Source organism: Macaca mulatta, chromosome 10, assembly GCF_049350105.2.
Source record: "Macaca mulatta isolate MMU2019108-1 chromosome 10, T2T-MMU8v2.0, whole genome shotgun sequence".
Lineage (NCBI taxonomy): Eukaryota > Metazoa > Chordata > Mammalia > Primates > Cercopithecidae > Macaca > Macaca mulatta.
The window spans coordinates 5762683-5778729 of NC_133415.1; the positions used below are offsets into that span (position 1 = coordinate 5762683).

Here is a 16047-nt window from a genome sequence, read left to right on the forward strand (position 1 = left end):
ATATCCAAAATGTCCCCACCAAGTAATCTGCACAAATAGACTACCAGCCTCTGGGTGAAGAAGTCCACTAATTTTGACAACAATGAAAAGAACTAGCACAAGAAAAAAGCTTAAGAATTTACATAGCACTTTCACTCTTGTACATAAAAATGCATGGTTATTACTCTCACAGTGAGGACAGGGACTGTGTCTCTGTAATGTTCACATGCACTCACTTGCCCTCTCACGTCCCACCATGGGATAACACAGCAAGAAAGCCCTCACCAAATGCTAGTGCCATGTTCTTGGACTTCCCAGCCTCAGACTGTTAGAAATACATTTCTTTTCTTTATAAATTAGCCACTCTCCGGTACTCTGTTATGGCAGCAGAAAACAGATTAAGACAGTGGATGCACCATTTACATTCCCACCAGTGGGAAATAAACAAGCACAAGGGTTCCAATTTCTCCATATCCTTGCCCTAACTTCTTCTTTTCAGTTTGTTGATAGTAGCCATCCTAATGGGTATCAAGTGGTATCTCATTGTAGTTTATTGTTAATCAGTACAGAGTTTCTGACATACAAAATGAAAAAGTTCTAGAGGTTGGCTGCACAACAATGTGAACATACTTAACACTATTGCACTATACATTAAAAAATGGTTACAATGGTAGTCTGGCATGGTGACCCACACCTGTACTCCCAGCTACTGGGTAGGCTGAGGTGGGAGGACTGTTTGAGGCCAGGAGTTTGAGGCTGTAGTGCACCATGATCACACTTGTGAGCAGCCACTGCACTCTAGCCTGGGCAACACACAGCAAGACCCTGTCTTATACCTTTCCAAAAAAAAAAAAAAAAAAAAAAAAATGGTTACAATAGTAAACTTTATATTATGTGTGATTTACCACAATTTTTTGACAAAGGCTATCGTCAAAATCTAGTCAAAGATTCCATAGGGTAAACTAGGGCTGTGACAAAAAAGAGAATAAATACATAAGACTTTGGGATGATATAACTGATAAGGTTTACTGACCAGTATGAACTGAAAAGGTAAAGTGGAGAAGGTGAGTTTAACCTTGAGGTTTCCAACTTACCAGATAATATTACATTAATCAGTATACTAGCTGAACACTTTACTGAGTAAGAATATTCAATCATTCACTCATGCTTTCACTGAAACACTTTTTTTTTCTTTTTGAGCACCCGCTATGTGCCAACCACTGACTGGAAATGTGGAATGAAGAATAAGGAGGGATGAATCCTCGCACTCAGGGCACCAACAATCTAATGGAAATGTGCTACAGTAACAAGCAGGTATGTGACATGACACGATGAGTGAATGATGCAATGAAATGACAGCTCATCTCCTCCAGAAGAAAAATAAAGCAACGACAAGGGGAGGTGGCAACTGAGCAGAACCTTGAATGAAGTAAGGATGCACCTGATACAACTTTATCAATAAAAATAGAACATTTTTAGTCTACCATTCCCATGTAGTTATGTAATAAATCATTTAAAAATAGATAATTTAGACAGACTATGGAAAATATCAGCTTGAATATTAAAAATACAATTAAACTGTGCATTCTTCTTGTATTCAGGTGTTCCTTACTGCAAAAAAACTTACTAATTTTTAGCACTGTATATCGTATTATTTCTTTTAGGTCAAAAAACTACAAATACTTCTCTATCTGTAATGGGGGTATACATACAGGGAAAGGAGCACTGGAATTGGACTTATAAACCTGGCATTTCACATGACTTTAAAAGCATAAGCTTTTCCTTTTTGTTAAAGATATTAAAGAAGAAAAATGACCTAATTAATAAAAGACTACAAAAAGTACACAAAGCTTCAGTACTGAAACCTAAATAAGTAAAAAGTCCAAAACCACTAAAACTCATGACTACAATCAAAAGATTAACAACTTTAAGAAATTTTCATCATTAGATCTGTAGTTTCTGAATATATTTTGTTATTTTCCTAAGGCAACATTTCTAATAAGGTTAGGAAAAATATATGCTATTGAAATGAAAAGTGTACTGCAAATTACTTATTCAATCCCCTTAATTTACAGGTCAAGAAACTGAATGCCTTGTACCTTACCATAGAGGTTTAGGGAAAAAAAATACACACACAAACACACACACACACGAAACTGAATCCCAACAAGGTCACATGAAGAACTATAATCATAGCAAGGCACAGGGCCAGTGTCTTAGAACTCCTAGGTCACTGCTTTTCCTACTACATTAACTGTAACATTGTGGACAGGTGTCAATTTTATTTTAGTCCGAATTATCCATCAGAAGCCTACAAACCTAGCAAAGTGTATCACAAATAACACCCATGACCTAAACAAATGAGTACACCTCAAATATTCAACTGTAATACACAGCTACATAAATTACTATTCTAAAATCCAGGCACATGCATAAGATTTTGTTCTTAACGTTTTTCTTAATATGCATTTACTGAATAATGGCACCAACCTGGATCCTGCTACCCTCCATAAATCACTGCCTATTGTGGCTAAGCTGTAATGTTAACCAACCAATTTAAAACCATTACCAACACAGAAACATGCATTTAGAGATTCTGTGCCAACTCAGAAACCACACAGCTTTTCAGTCACGTGCACAGAATACCCTATATGGAATGCTAAATACTGAAAATCATGCTGGCTGGGGGGTTACCTTTCTTGATTGTTCAGTTTGGGAAACATGGCTTGTACCAATTCCGGGCTTTTCAGAAAGAGGTCTGTAATAATCAAGACCCTAGGGAAAAAAGAGGAGGAAAGTTTGGTTACTTGAAACAAAGTAAAAGAGACATGACATGCCCTTATCTATTTTATAAGCACAAAAGCATTTCTTTTCAGTGAATTTTTTATTTGCTGTAATCTTAAATGTTTTAAAAGGTTCACATACTATTAATCTATTAGCAGCTAAAAGGAAAAAAAAAAATCCTAAAAATATTTTTCTCCAATTTTACTTCCGAAAGCTTTATTGAAATAATTTAAATTGATTCAACAGGAAGACACGGGCTACTATAGCTTTTATCTAAGTTGAGAAAGAAAAATTCTTCATTTAGTAACAAGATCAGGTATAAACAAAAAACACACTGAATTGTTTTAGTCAGAAGCTAACTGCTATAATGAACCAGAGAAAGACTTGTCACACTTCCATTACTGGCTTGATTATTCACTCTTTAAGAATTCTCAAGTTACCAAGAAAACATCCTCATTGTCAAGCAATGCACTCATCTAAACTTAGAGATCAACGTAGGGAAACCCCAAGGCAAAGATTATAGGCATAGTTCTTCAAAGCACCCCTGTGACAACTGAAAAGATTCAACAGTATTATTAATTAATTCTGAATTATATTTACCAGAAGGCATCTGAGGAAAAGACTTAAGAACTAAGGAATATACTGTTTATAACCAGGTTATAGTAATAAAAATTGACTGTAAGCATTAAATATACTGACACATAGTTTAATCACTTCACAAATACAATACAATAAAACTATATTCAGTCTGATAACCAAACAAAGCATATTAACTACAATACATTGTCATTTCACATAAAAGCAAAATTCAAATACATACTCTATTTCCTCTACAGCATTTAAAACAGCTGATCAACACTCTGATGTAAAATATTCCTAACAATAACGGATAATATTTGGAATTCTCAAACAGTATTCCTATCAATCTGGGCAGGTCAATAGAAATCCATGCATTCCAAGCTGGATACACAGACTAAACTGAGATCTTAAAGCTCATTCATAATTCAAGTACTTAGAATTCAAAGCATTTCCCCATAGGAATATCAAAACACAATATTCCAAGTCACAAGCCATAGTTCCAAATATATTCTCCAAACAATAAAGACCCATATTTCGACAGATAATTTACAGAAGAACATGTTAAGTGCTGACAGACACACATTAAGGATTATATAATAGAAACAAATGTATCTAACCAACAGGCTGGGGGCAAGAGGCAGTGATGGACAGGGGGCAAGAAGATCAAAGAGGCTAGAGGAGGTATTTTGGCAATCCCTAGAAGAAGGAAAAGAAGATAGCATTTAAATTAGAGGTGGAAGAAAGGACTCAGAAAAACAGCAAGAAGGAAAGAACAGCAGTGTGTTGGGGGAGCTATAAGTAATAAAATACTATTACGGCTTCAAAAGGAAATCAGGACCCAAAAGCGTGGGTCTTCAGAGTGTCTCAGGTGAAGAAAGTTGCCTCAACTAAGGTTTGAGTTTATTGAAGATTGATGTGATAACTACACATTCTTTCATAATGTTGGTAATTACTGCTCTCTTTCTTTATTCTTGAACAATTTTGTTGGTCAAAGATCAACTTATGCCTCTGTGAATTTTTTCTACTGTTTTTGTCTTATGTTTCATTGATTTCTGCTTTCGTCTTTTATTTCCTTCTTTCTTACTTATTCAGGACTTACTATGCTCTTCTTTTTCTATCCTCTAAAAGTAGAACTGTGGGTCACTGATTTCAAATCTTTATTAACAGAAACATTCAAGGCTGGTGGCTCACACCTTGTAATCCTAGTATTTGGGAGAATGAGGTGGGTGGATTACTTGAGGCCAAGAGTTTGAGACCAGCCTGGCCAACATAGCATAGTGAAACCCCATCTCTACCAAAAACACACAAAAAATAGGTTGGACGTGGTAGTGCATGCCTGTAATCCCAGCTACTCAGGAGGCTGAGGTATGAGACTCTCTTGAACGGAGGCAGAGGTTGCAGTGAGCCAAGATCGTGCCACTGCACTCCATGCACTCCAGCATGGGCGACAGGGCAAGACTCTGTCTCAAAAAAAAAAAAAATGGAAGCATTCAAAGCAATAAAGTCTCCTCTAAGCGCTGCTTTCATTTTTGTTGTTGTCTTTTTAAGACATGGGGTCTCGCTCTGTCACCCTAGCTGGAGTGCAGTTGTGCGATCATAGCTCACTGCACCCTCAAACTTCTATGTTCAAATAATTCTCCCACCTCAGTCTCCCAAGTAGATAGGACCACAAACATGTGCCACCATACCCAGCTTTTTTTATTTTTATTTTTTTGGTAGAGACAATGCCTTACTATGTTGCCCTGACTGGTCTTGAACTCCTGGCCTCAAGCTATCCTCCCTTCTCAGACTCCCAAAGTGCTGGGATTGCAAGCATGAGCCACCACACTTGGCTGCTTTTGCTTTATCCCACAAAACTTGATACTTCAGTTCAAAATATTTTCTAATTTGCCTGTGATTTCTTCTTTGACAAATCAATCAGATGTGTTAATTTCCAAAAGTTTGGAATTTTTCTAGAAATCATCTTATGTGCAAGAGAATGTACTCTATGATTTCAATCCCTTACACATTTACTGAGACTTTTCTACAGCCCAACCTACGGTCTAAGTTGGTGAACATGACACATGCAGGTGAAAAGAAAGTGGAGTTTGGAAGTGCTGAGGGAAGGTCTATAAGTATCACTCAGGTGAAGGTGGCTACCTACGACAGTACTACCGAGATCATCTGTATCAGGGGTGTCCAATCTTTTGGCTTCCCTGGACCACGCTGGAAGAAGAAGAACTGTCTTGGGGCACAGATAAAATATGCTAACACTAACAATAGCTGATGAGCTTAACAACAACAACAACAAAATAACAAAAACAACTCATGTTATAAGAAAGTTCACGAATGTGTGTTGGGCCGCATTCAAAGCCATCCTGGGCCGCATGCGGCCTGCAGGTTGGACAAGCCTGATCCATATCGTCAGGTTTATATAATGTATAAAACATCAGTCTATACTGATATTTGTCTATGAGTTCTGCCCATGGCTGAAAATCAGGTGTTAAAATCTCCAACTATCGCTTCTGCTTCTGGGCATACTGGAATAACAATTTACCCTCTACCTTAAACAACATAAAATCAGACAATACATATAAACAGTTCTTAAACAGTGGGAAACAGACTGGGTCTGCTTCACTTTGGAAATTTTCTTCTTGAAAAACCAAAAAACTCCTAATAAATGCTCAATAAATGTGATTTGATCAGTATGTTTATAAAATCCTTAAGGACTTAAAATAGTAGAACTGAGACATAGTAAAGGAAGGACTAAGTTCTGCATGCTGGAATGTGTGTTTAGGAAGCCAAAGTTGAAGTAAAAAAGTTGTCCATGGATGGAGTAGAAAGGGTACAGGGATTAGGGCAAGGACGGAGGAAAAGGGGACACAGGTCTCAGCCATGACAGTGCTCTGTTGCTGGGACCACCAGCATCATCTGAAACAAAAATGAGAGTGAATCGACATTGCAACATTTAAACAAACATAAATTCCAAGTAAATCAAACACTTAAATAAATAAATTGAAATTATATACTAGAGGAAAGCCTTAGTAGAGGAAAGGCCTTTACAGCTATTATCAAAACTCTGGAACACATTTTCTTAAAAGACTGATAAATTCATCTACTAAAAAAATCAAAAACTTTTACATAAAAAAGTACCACATGGCTGGATACAGTGGCTCACGCCTGTATTCCCAGTACTTTGGGAGGCCAAGGTAGAAGGATTGCTTAAGGTCAGGACTTCAAGACCAGCCTGAGCAACATAGTGAGACCCCATCTCTACAAAATAAAAAATAAATCAGCCAGGTATGGTGTTATGCGCCTGTGATCCCAGCTTCTCAGTGGGCTGAGGTGGGAAGATCACTTGAGTCTGGGAGATTGAGGCTTCAGTGAGCCGTGAGTGCACCACTGCACTCCAGCCTGAGTGACAGAGACTCCGTCTCAAAAAACTAAAACATAAAGTACCACAAACAAAGTCAAAATACAAAAACAGAAAAATATAAGTATTTTATTTTATATGAAGGGTGGTATCCCTAATCTAGAAAATACCCCTATACACTGATAAAGAACAACATCCCAAGAGAAAAATAGGTAAAGAAAATTAGAATACACATAAAGGAAAAAAAAGGTTCTCCAACTCGTAAGAAAAATACAAAATAAAACTGTGCAAGAAGGTCAGTTTACACTTTGGCAGAAATGGCAAATCCAACCCTTGCTAACACTATTAGTAATGATGTGGGACAGGGGAGTTGACACTGGCACAACAGCTATGAAGGACAACCTGGTGTGTTAAAATTGTAACAGCACATTCCTTTTGACCCAATAATTGCACTTATGAATTTATTCTACAATCATACTTGTCCACATGCAATATGACATGTGCAACCAAGGCTACTCATGGCAGTACTTACTGGCCATGAAAAAATGGAAACAATCGGAATGCCCATCGAGAGGAGACTGATGAAATAAATCCTGGTACATTCATACAATGAAAGATCTTAAATTGAGGAAGGTCTTTATACAGGAATATGGAAAAATCTCAGAAATGCACTATTTAGTGAAAAAACCAAAAAGCCCAACAGTGTGAGGAGAACTAGGGGATGTGGTTGGAGAAACTAGGTAGATGGCTGGGGGGAAACTATGCATTTTGATACTTGAACCACATATTGTCTATCAAAAAATTCAGTATGTAATGTAAGAAATATATACAGGCAAAGTAAGCTCACACTTAGTTCTATTTAATAACCATTCTGCTAAAGAGTGACAGTATCTCTATATCTTGGTGGAAGCACCATTCAGATGAACCTGGCTCCTCAGGCTTCAAGGACAAGGAACGGTCATGTAGGAGAACTCAGCTAAGTTCTCCTAAGGAACTCTTCAGTTTAATCTTGAAATTCATCATTTAAATGTCATTACAGAAAAGCTAACATTCACAAATCACATTGTTGATGCCAAAGCACTAACTACACTTTACATCATTCTCCACACTTGCTAAAAAACAAATTGCATGAAGGTCTCTCCTCTCATCTTTTTCTTTCTCTCAATCTTTCTCATTTATTACTGATTTTAAAGTATGTGAACAGTTGCAGGCAGAACCAACAGACAATGAAAGGCAAACTCCTCACTGGTAAACAGAGACAGTCCTAAAGGCAGGGGGGTTCAGGGAAATTTTTTTTTTAATGAAGGTCATTTATTATCCATATCCATACATGCATACAAAGGCGATGCTATACTCAACATGAGTAAAATAGATTTCATTCAGTTCAGAAACCTAGAAAATGTTTTTATACCTCATAAACAAATTTTGATTTAAATGTGCTATGGAAAATAAATGCCACTCTCCTTCGTTGTAAGATCTGGTTACTGTAACCCACAGTTGCTTAACACAGCAATTTGGACAAAGCTTGCAAAGCTGCTCCAGAAAATAACCTCCCTTCTCCTGTTAAACAGTTAAGTAACATTTCCAATGGGTTAAATGTGAGTAGCATTAAATTAGAAAAATATCAGTCCACTGATTCAATGGCGATGCATCCTCTACTAGAAGAAAATGAGTTATAATCTGAAAAATATATAAATAGATTTTCTGAATCTACATGTGCCAGGCAGTGGGGAAAACGCATTACACACATGCACATCCCAGCCACCCTTCCTTTAGTGTCGTCCTCTAAGGGAGGCAGTGGGTGTAAAGATTAAGAGCACAAATTTTGGTCTCAGAAAGAGCTGGGTTTGAGTCTCAGTCCAACACTTATCGGCAGAGTGACACTGGCTAGGCCGTCTACCCTTCAGTATCAAGGAATTCTGCTTCTCCTGTTTCCAGTAATAATGCATCAGAATTCAACTCCAACAAAAATCAGAGAAATTAAACTGTATTTACCTCCTGAAGCAGAAGCAGATGATGAAAAGGACATGCATTCGCCAAACACTGACAGTTCTTGTGGCTATCTGCCACTTTTTCCCCTGTTCAGCATCCCCTTTTTTCCTTCTTTGGAAAACAAGAATTCTTTTTCCTTCAAGAATGAGCCCAAACCTGGCAGCTTTTTCCTTCAAGAATGAGCCCAAACCTGACAGCCTGTGACCCCAGGGGAGGGCATGTGACTGCACACCCCAACAAACAGCATTGCCCCCGGGATGACAATGCGACCCAAAAAGAGACACTTGCATGCCTCGCAAACATCCATCTGGTTATTACCTCTTTGTTTCTAATTCCCAAACTTCTCAATACACTTGCCAGTCAATGTTTACAGGAGAAACTTTTTTTTATATTCTAAAGTATTCCAGACAACATTTCACAAAAAGATATACACATACATACAAAATCACAAGATGCATTCCATACACTGTTGGTAAAAAGTCAGAACTGTGTACAGACATTTAAGAAGCACTTCTGGCATAATGGTGGCATTAAGAGGCTCCGTGTTCCCGCATACAAAGCCAACTGTCTGCTGACAACTATACTAATTCTATGGTAATCCGAAAGAAATGTTTTAAGCAGTATACATCCTAACATGACAGTCTGTTACATATACAGGTGCTTTACCAAGTTTGGGTTTTTTTTTAATTAGCATTTTTATTTTGAGATCATTGTAGATGCACACGAAGTTTTACAAAATACAAGAGAAACTCTGTGTACCCTCACCCAGTTTTCCCCAATGGTAACATCTGTAAAACTATAGCATGTGACAACCCAGATGCTGACAGTGACACAATATGCAGATCTTCCTCAGGTTTCCCAGGTTAACTTGTGCATTTACTCATGAGTAGCTGTGAGCATGTCTTTAGCTCTATGTAATTTAATAATGTGGGTTCACAGATCTCCTCTCACAGGTAAGATCCAAAATGGTTTGGTACCCCTTTATAGGTACACCCACCTATAACTCAAGCATCCTTCCTCAATCCCTGACAACCACTAATCTGTTCTCCATTTCTATAATTTTGTCATTTCAAGAATGTCATGTAAATGGAATGATACATTATTTAACCTTTGGGGATTCATTGGCTTTTGTTTTTTTACTCTGCTATAATTACCATGAGATTTTCCTAAGTTATGGCTTGTACCAACAGTTGTTCCTTTTTATTGCTGAACAGTATTCTAGTTTGATTCTATTTTAAGACATTGACGGAGGTTTTGGGTAGACACGTAACATTTTATAATGTCCCTATTTTTAAGAAGGAAGTAGGCTCTTAGCCACTTTTTTGCACAGAATGTCTGATTTTCAGGAATAGATTACTGACGTAAAATGAAGAAGCCGGTATAGAGTTCTAGAGGACAATGATACAGACCCTTTGGGGATCTCTCACCAAAGACTCATCTGGTTCAGGAGAACCAGATAAGCCTAAAGTGACTGAAGGACAACAATGCCATCAATCACTAGACTTATTCGACAAGTATTACTATCAAAAACCCTTCAATGGATGGGGTTGGCAAACTTTTCCATAAAGGGCCAGATAGTAAACATTTTAGGCTTTGCAGGCCAAATGGTCTCCATCACAACTACTCAACTCTGTCACTACTGCATCAAAGCAGCCCTAGACAATATATAAACAAGCTTGGCTGTGTTCCGATAAATATTTATAAAAAGAAGCAGTGGGTTGGATTCAGAACATGGGCCATAGTTTGTAAACACATGTTCTAGGTGATTTGGATAGAATGATGACCAGGACAAACTCCAGGGCCTTATGGAGCTAGTCCTACATTCTAGCAACCAACAATAAACAAGAAAGCAAATAAGATTTGTATAATGTTCGATAGTGGTAAGTGCTCTTAAATGAATAAAAGAGAGTAAAGCGATACGAGTTTACAGGAAACACTACTGAACATAAAGTGCTGGGAAGGTCTCTCAGTCGAAATGATAGATATTTGAACAGAGACCTAAAAGAGCTAGCCACTCAAAGATCTAAAGGAAGGTTCCATGCAGAAAGACAGGGGTGTAAAGATTCAGGACAGAACAAACTCAGGATATTCAAAGAAAAACAGTAAAACCAGATGGAACTAATGAGCAGGAGTAAAAGTAGTAAGAAATAAGATGAGGTGGTCAGTCAGAAGCCAAGACATGACAAGTACTTTGGATTTGCTTCTAGGTTGCAATAAGAAAGCACTGAATGGTTTATTTAAGCAAGGAGTGACAAGAGGTACAGTAATTTTTAAAAGATCACTCTGGCTACTGTGTGATGATTCAGAGGGCAAGAGGAGAGACAGAAAGATGACTGAGAAAGTTCTGGCAGCAGCAATGAAAGATGTCTATGGCAGAGGAGGTGTGAAGCAGGTGAATGTGGAATACCTTTTGAAGATAGGACTGATGAGTATAAGTGGGTGAGAGTGAAAGAAAATCAGGACTCAGGTTCCAGGCCTCAGCAAATGAGTAATTGATGGTGCCAGTTACTGAACAATAAACACTGGTAGAGCAACATCAGGTTTTATGCTGGGGGAAAATCAAAAGTTTGGATGCAGCCTTCACATATTTCAGAGGCCAATTAGAAGCACATAATAGGAAGCTGTATATGTAAATCTGGAGCTTCAGCAAGAGGTCAAGGCCAGAAACATAAATGTGGAAATCATCAATTTAGAAGACGTATTTAAAGCTGTGGTATGAGATGAGGTCACCCAGAGAACGAGCAATAACGGAGAAGAGTGGTCTGAGGACCAGCCGTGGGCCATGCCAACCCTGAGCAGGCAAGAACAGGAGCCAACACAGGAAGCAGGAAATGTGCCTTACAACAAAGCCAGCACAGGAGAAAAATGAGACAAAGATGAGACAGATACTGATGACATCTTTCAGCCCTGGATTCACCGTGCCTTCACCCAATGACCCTAGAATTTTCCAGTTGTACAAGCCAATAAATTCCTTTCTGTGCATAAACCATCTGAAGTGGACTTCGGTCACTTAGATTCAGAGGAATCATAACTAAAAGAATGCTTATCATATGCCAGATATTATCTTGTTAAGGATCCAATAACAAACAACACTAAATCCTGCCTTACAGGGAGCTCACAGTCTAATGGACAATTAAATGTGCTAAGTGCCATGAAAGTGGAATGCATGGCTGTTGTGAGCGAACAGAAGAGGAGCAACAGATTCAGACTGCAAAAGGATGGACAATTATGTTTATCTTCCTAATAGCGTTATACTTAAGTTGATAATAAAATGTACATGCATAAGGCAAGACACATCCCTAGAGAATACAAAATAAATCAACTAGATAACCCAAATATTAACAAAAAAGAATGCTTTACTCCCAGTTATAACTTCATTTTTGTAGTAAAACTGGGTAAAAGTTGAATGGATTAATAAAAGTTTAGGCCGGGCGCAGGGGCTCATGCCTGTAATCCCAGCACTTTGGGAGACCAAGGCAGGGAGATCACCTGAGGTCAGTTCAAGACCAGCCTGGATAACATGATGAAACCCCGTCTCTACTAAAAATACAAAAAATTAGCCAGGAGTAGTGGCAGACGCCTCTGTTCCTGGCTACTCAGGGGGCTGAGACGGGAGAATCGCTTGAACCCGGGAGGCAGAGGTTGCAGTGAGCCGAGATCACACCACTGCACTCCAGCCTGGGCAATAAAGTGAGACTCTGTCTCAAAAACAAAAAGTTTATACCAAAAGAGGCTAAAACTGAAAGAGTTCATGCCTCACCTTTGAAATGCAGACCACCTCTCTGAAAAGTGATCATTTTCATAATACATGACATGGCATTAATAAAAACGGGACAGGCCCTCGAGTTCAGCATCACTTGCAATCCTGCCTCTGCTATATGTTAGTTGTATGGCCTTGGTCAAGCTGGTTTACGCTGCTTAACTTTCATATGTACATAGTAGCAAAACACAATTCACAGGATGGCAGCAATGTGAAAATCAGATTACACAGACAAAGCAACCAACACATCACAGGATCAGCACAAGGTAGTCCTACCTCTTCCTCTACCATGTAATTCTGCACTGACTGACCTGACCCACCAGTGCACATTTACTGGACTTTCAGATTTAGATGAACCCAAAATAGAATCCTTGGATTCATCTAGGGTTATCTAAGAGCATGAAAACATCTTTCACACCTACAAACAAAAGAACAGACGTTTTTAGAAAGACATTATACCAATAATTCAAACCAACTAGTGCCAAAGACTTTCTCGCCTACACTTTCCTGTGTCTCTAGAATACTCAAATTAAAAAACCCAAAGTTATTGGAATCACATTTGCCCTTTTCTAAGAAACAAGCAAGGGAAGAAAAGAAAACATAATGAATTCCGAGACCATTTAGTTTTGTACTATTTGCCACCTATCTTCTAAAATGTAGGGGAGAAAAAAGGCAGAAAGTGGGTTTTCTCCAATTTCCAGGGATGAGTTTATATTTAACAGTAAAAACAACAATTTTGTCAGAAGCCTCTGGATATCCTGTGATCTCATTGTTCGTTACCAAATTGAGAGTTCCTCTCACACAAATCAAAGTATTCCGCACCTGGACTGCATAAGTGATCTTTTAGCCACTACTACATCCATCCTTTGTTCCTTTCTGAATTCCTTGTAGTGGTCTCTGATAACTTTAACTTGAGCTATTAACAGATTTTATATTTTGCCCTTTATGACCTTTTGCCCTTTATTCCAAGCTGCTAAAAAAAAAAAAAAAAAAAAAAAAAAAAAACTGCAGATGATTAAAATACAGACCCAAGGTACTCAACAAATAAAACAGAACTCAGCTACAGAAAATTTCTCTAAGTAAGCTGGCTCTAATGATCGATCCTGTCATGTTACATTTGCATACAAAGGGAAGTTTTCTAAGTCAACACATCATATTATTGTTATGTACCAACCTCGGTTTGCAAATTTTAACTGAAATACAAATGAATATTCAGAAAAAGAAATAATTTCAAAATTAGGTATAATTTCAACAGAATGATAAAAGATTACACTGAAAGAAGCCAAAACTGAAAAAGCTCATACCTCACCTATGAATGCAAGTGGGATTACAGGTGCCTCAAGGCTTACTCCCTGGAGAAAATCTGTTAATCACACACTGACTACTATGTGCAAAACATATGTTAAAAATAGATTTTTTTAAAAACGGGAGATTATTAAAATATAAACAACAAAATTTGTGATAAATTTTGTAATGAGAAAGGGTCAATGCATCAAAAAGGTATAACAATCATAAATATAAACGTGTGTGTATGTACTTAACAGAGCATGGAAATAAGGGAAGCAAAAACTGACAGAACTGAAGGAGAAAATGGATGATAATTCACTTTCAATAATGAAAAGAACTAAAACAGAAGATCAGCAAGGAAATAGAAGATTTAAACAACACTATCAACCATCTAGCCAACCAGACCCAACAGATATCTACAGAACATGCCACCAAAACCAGGAGCATACACATTCAAGTCTACATGGAACATTCTCTATGATAGACCATATGTCAGGCCATAAAAGATGCCTCAGTAATGTCAAAAAGAATGAAATCATATAAAGTGTGTTCTCTGGCCACATGAAATAAAATTAGAAAACCATAACAAAAGGAAATTTAGGAAATACACAAATATGTGGAAATTAAACAACAAACTCCCAAATAACCAATAGGTCATAAGGGAAATGAGACTATAATTTGAAATAGATGAAAATAAAATCACAAACACCAAATTTTATGAACACTAAATTATGGGATGCTAAAGCAGCTCTTACCAGGAACTTTGTAGAAAAGTAAAAAAAGACGGAAGATCTCATGTCAGGAACCTAACCTTCCATCTCGAGAAACTAGAAAAAGAGCAAACCAAACCCAATGCAAGCAGAAGAAAGAATATAATAAAGATTACAGCAAAAAGAAATGAAATAGAGAATAACAGTAAAGAAAATCAACAAAACCAAAAGTTGGCTCTCTGAAAAGAGCAAAAACTCTAACAAACCTTTAGCTATAGTGAACAAGAAAAAAGAGAAGACTCAAATTACTAAAATCAGTAATGGAAGAGGGGACATTCCTACCAATCTTACATAAATAAAAAATATTCTAAGGGTCTACTACTACTATGAACAATTTGTGCCAACAAATTAGATAGCCTAGACCAGCGGTCCCCAACCTTTTTGGCACCAGGGACTGGTTTCATGAAAGACAATTTTTCCATAGACAGGGGTGGGGGGATGGTTTCAGGATGAAACTGTTCTACCTCAGGTCATCAGGCATTAGTTATAACAGATTCTCATAAGGAGTGTGCGACCTAGATCCCTCACATGCACAGTTCACAATAGGGTTTGTGCTCCTATGAGAATCGAATGTGGCTGATGATCTGACAAGAGGTGGAGCTCAGGCAGGAATGCTCGCTCACCTGCTGCTTACCTTGTGCTGTGTGGCCCTGTTTCTAACAGGCTATGGACAGGTACTAGTCCACAGGTCGGAGGCTGGAAGACCCCTGCCCTAGACCAAACAGGCAAATTCCTAGAAAGACACAAACTACCAAAACCAATCCAAGAAGACAATCTGAATAGACCTGTATGTAACAAGTAGGGGCCGGGCACGGTGGCTCATGCCTGTAATCCCAGCACTTTGGGAGGTTGAGGCAGGTGGATCACGGGCTTAGGAGTTCAATACCAACCTGGCCAAAATGGTGAAACCCCGTCTCTACTAAAAATACAAAAAAAAAAAAAAATTAGCTGGGCGTGGTGGCAGGCGCCTGCAATCCCAGCTATTTAGGAGGCTGAGTCAGAGAATTGCTTGAACCCAAGAGGCGGATGTTGCAGTGAGCCAAGATCACGCCACTGCACTCCAGCCTGGGCAACAGAGTAAGACTCTGTTTCAACAACAACAACAACAAAAAACAAGACAAGTAGGGATTGAATTAGTAACCAAAAACACTTCCCATAATGAAAAGCCCAAAACCAGATGGCTTCACCAGTGAATTCTACCACATATTTAAAGATTAATACTGATCCTTTACAATCTTCCAAAAACAAAACAAAATAAAACCTCTTTCTGTAAAGTCAGTATTTACCTGATACCAAAATCAGAAAAAGAAATCACAAAAAGAAAACAAACTACAAACCAATATGCCTTATGAATATACACACAAAAATCCCCAACAAAATATAAACCAAATCCAGCAACATATAAAAAGGATTATACACTATGAACAAGTGGGATTTATCTCAGGAATCCAAAGTTGATTTAAAGTATAAAAATCACTGTTAGACAAAGTATTAATAGACTAAAAGACACAAGCCATATGATTATCTCAACAGACACAAAATGT

General features: G+C 37.9%; 1 protein-coding gene across 1 annotated transcript in view; it reads right to left on the reverse strand.

The window, feature by feature from the left end:
- The window catches only part of ATXN10 (ataxin 10), a gene marked incomplete in the record, with an annotated part of 184556 nt that overhangs the window by 125998 nt on the left and 42511 nt on the right, over positions 1-16047 (reverse strand). Inside the window, 1 exon segment of the mRNA NM_001260745.1 lies at positions 2674-2754. Coding sequence (NP_001247674.1) covers positions 2674-2754 — 81 coding nt within the window.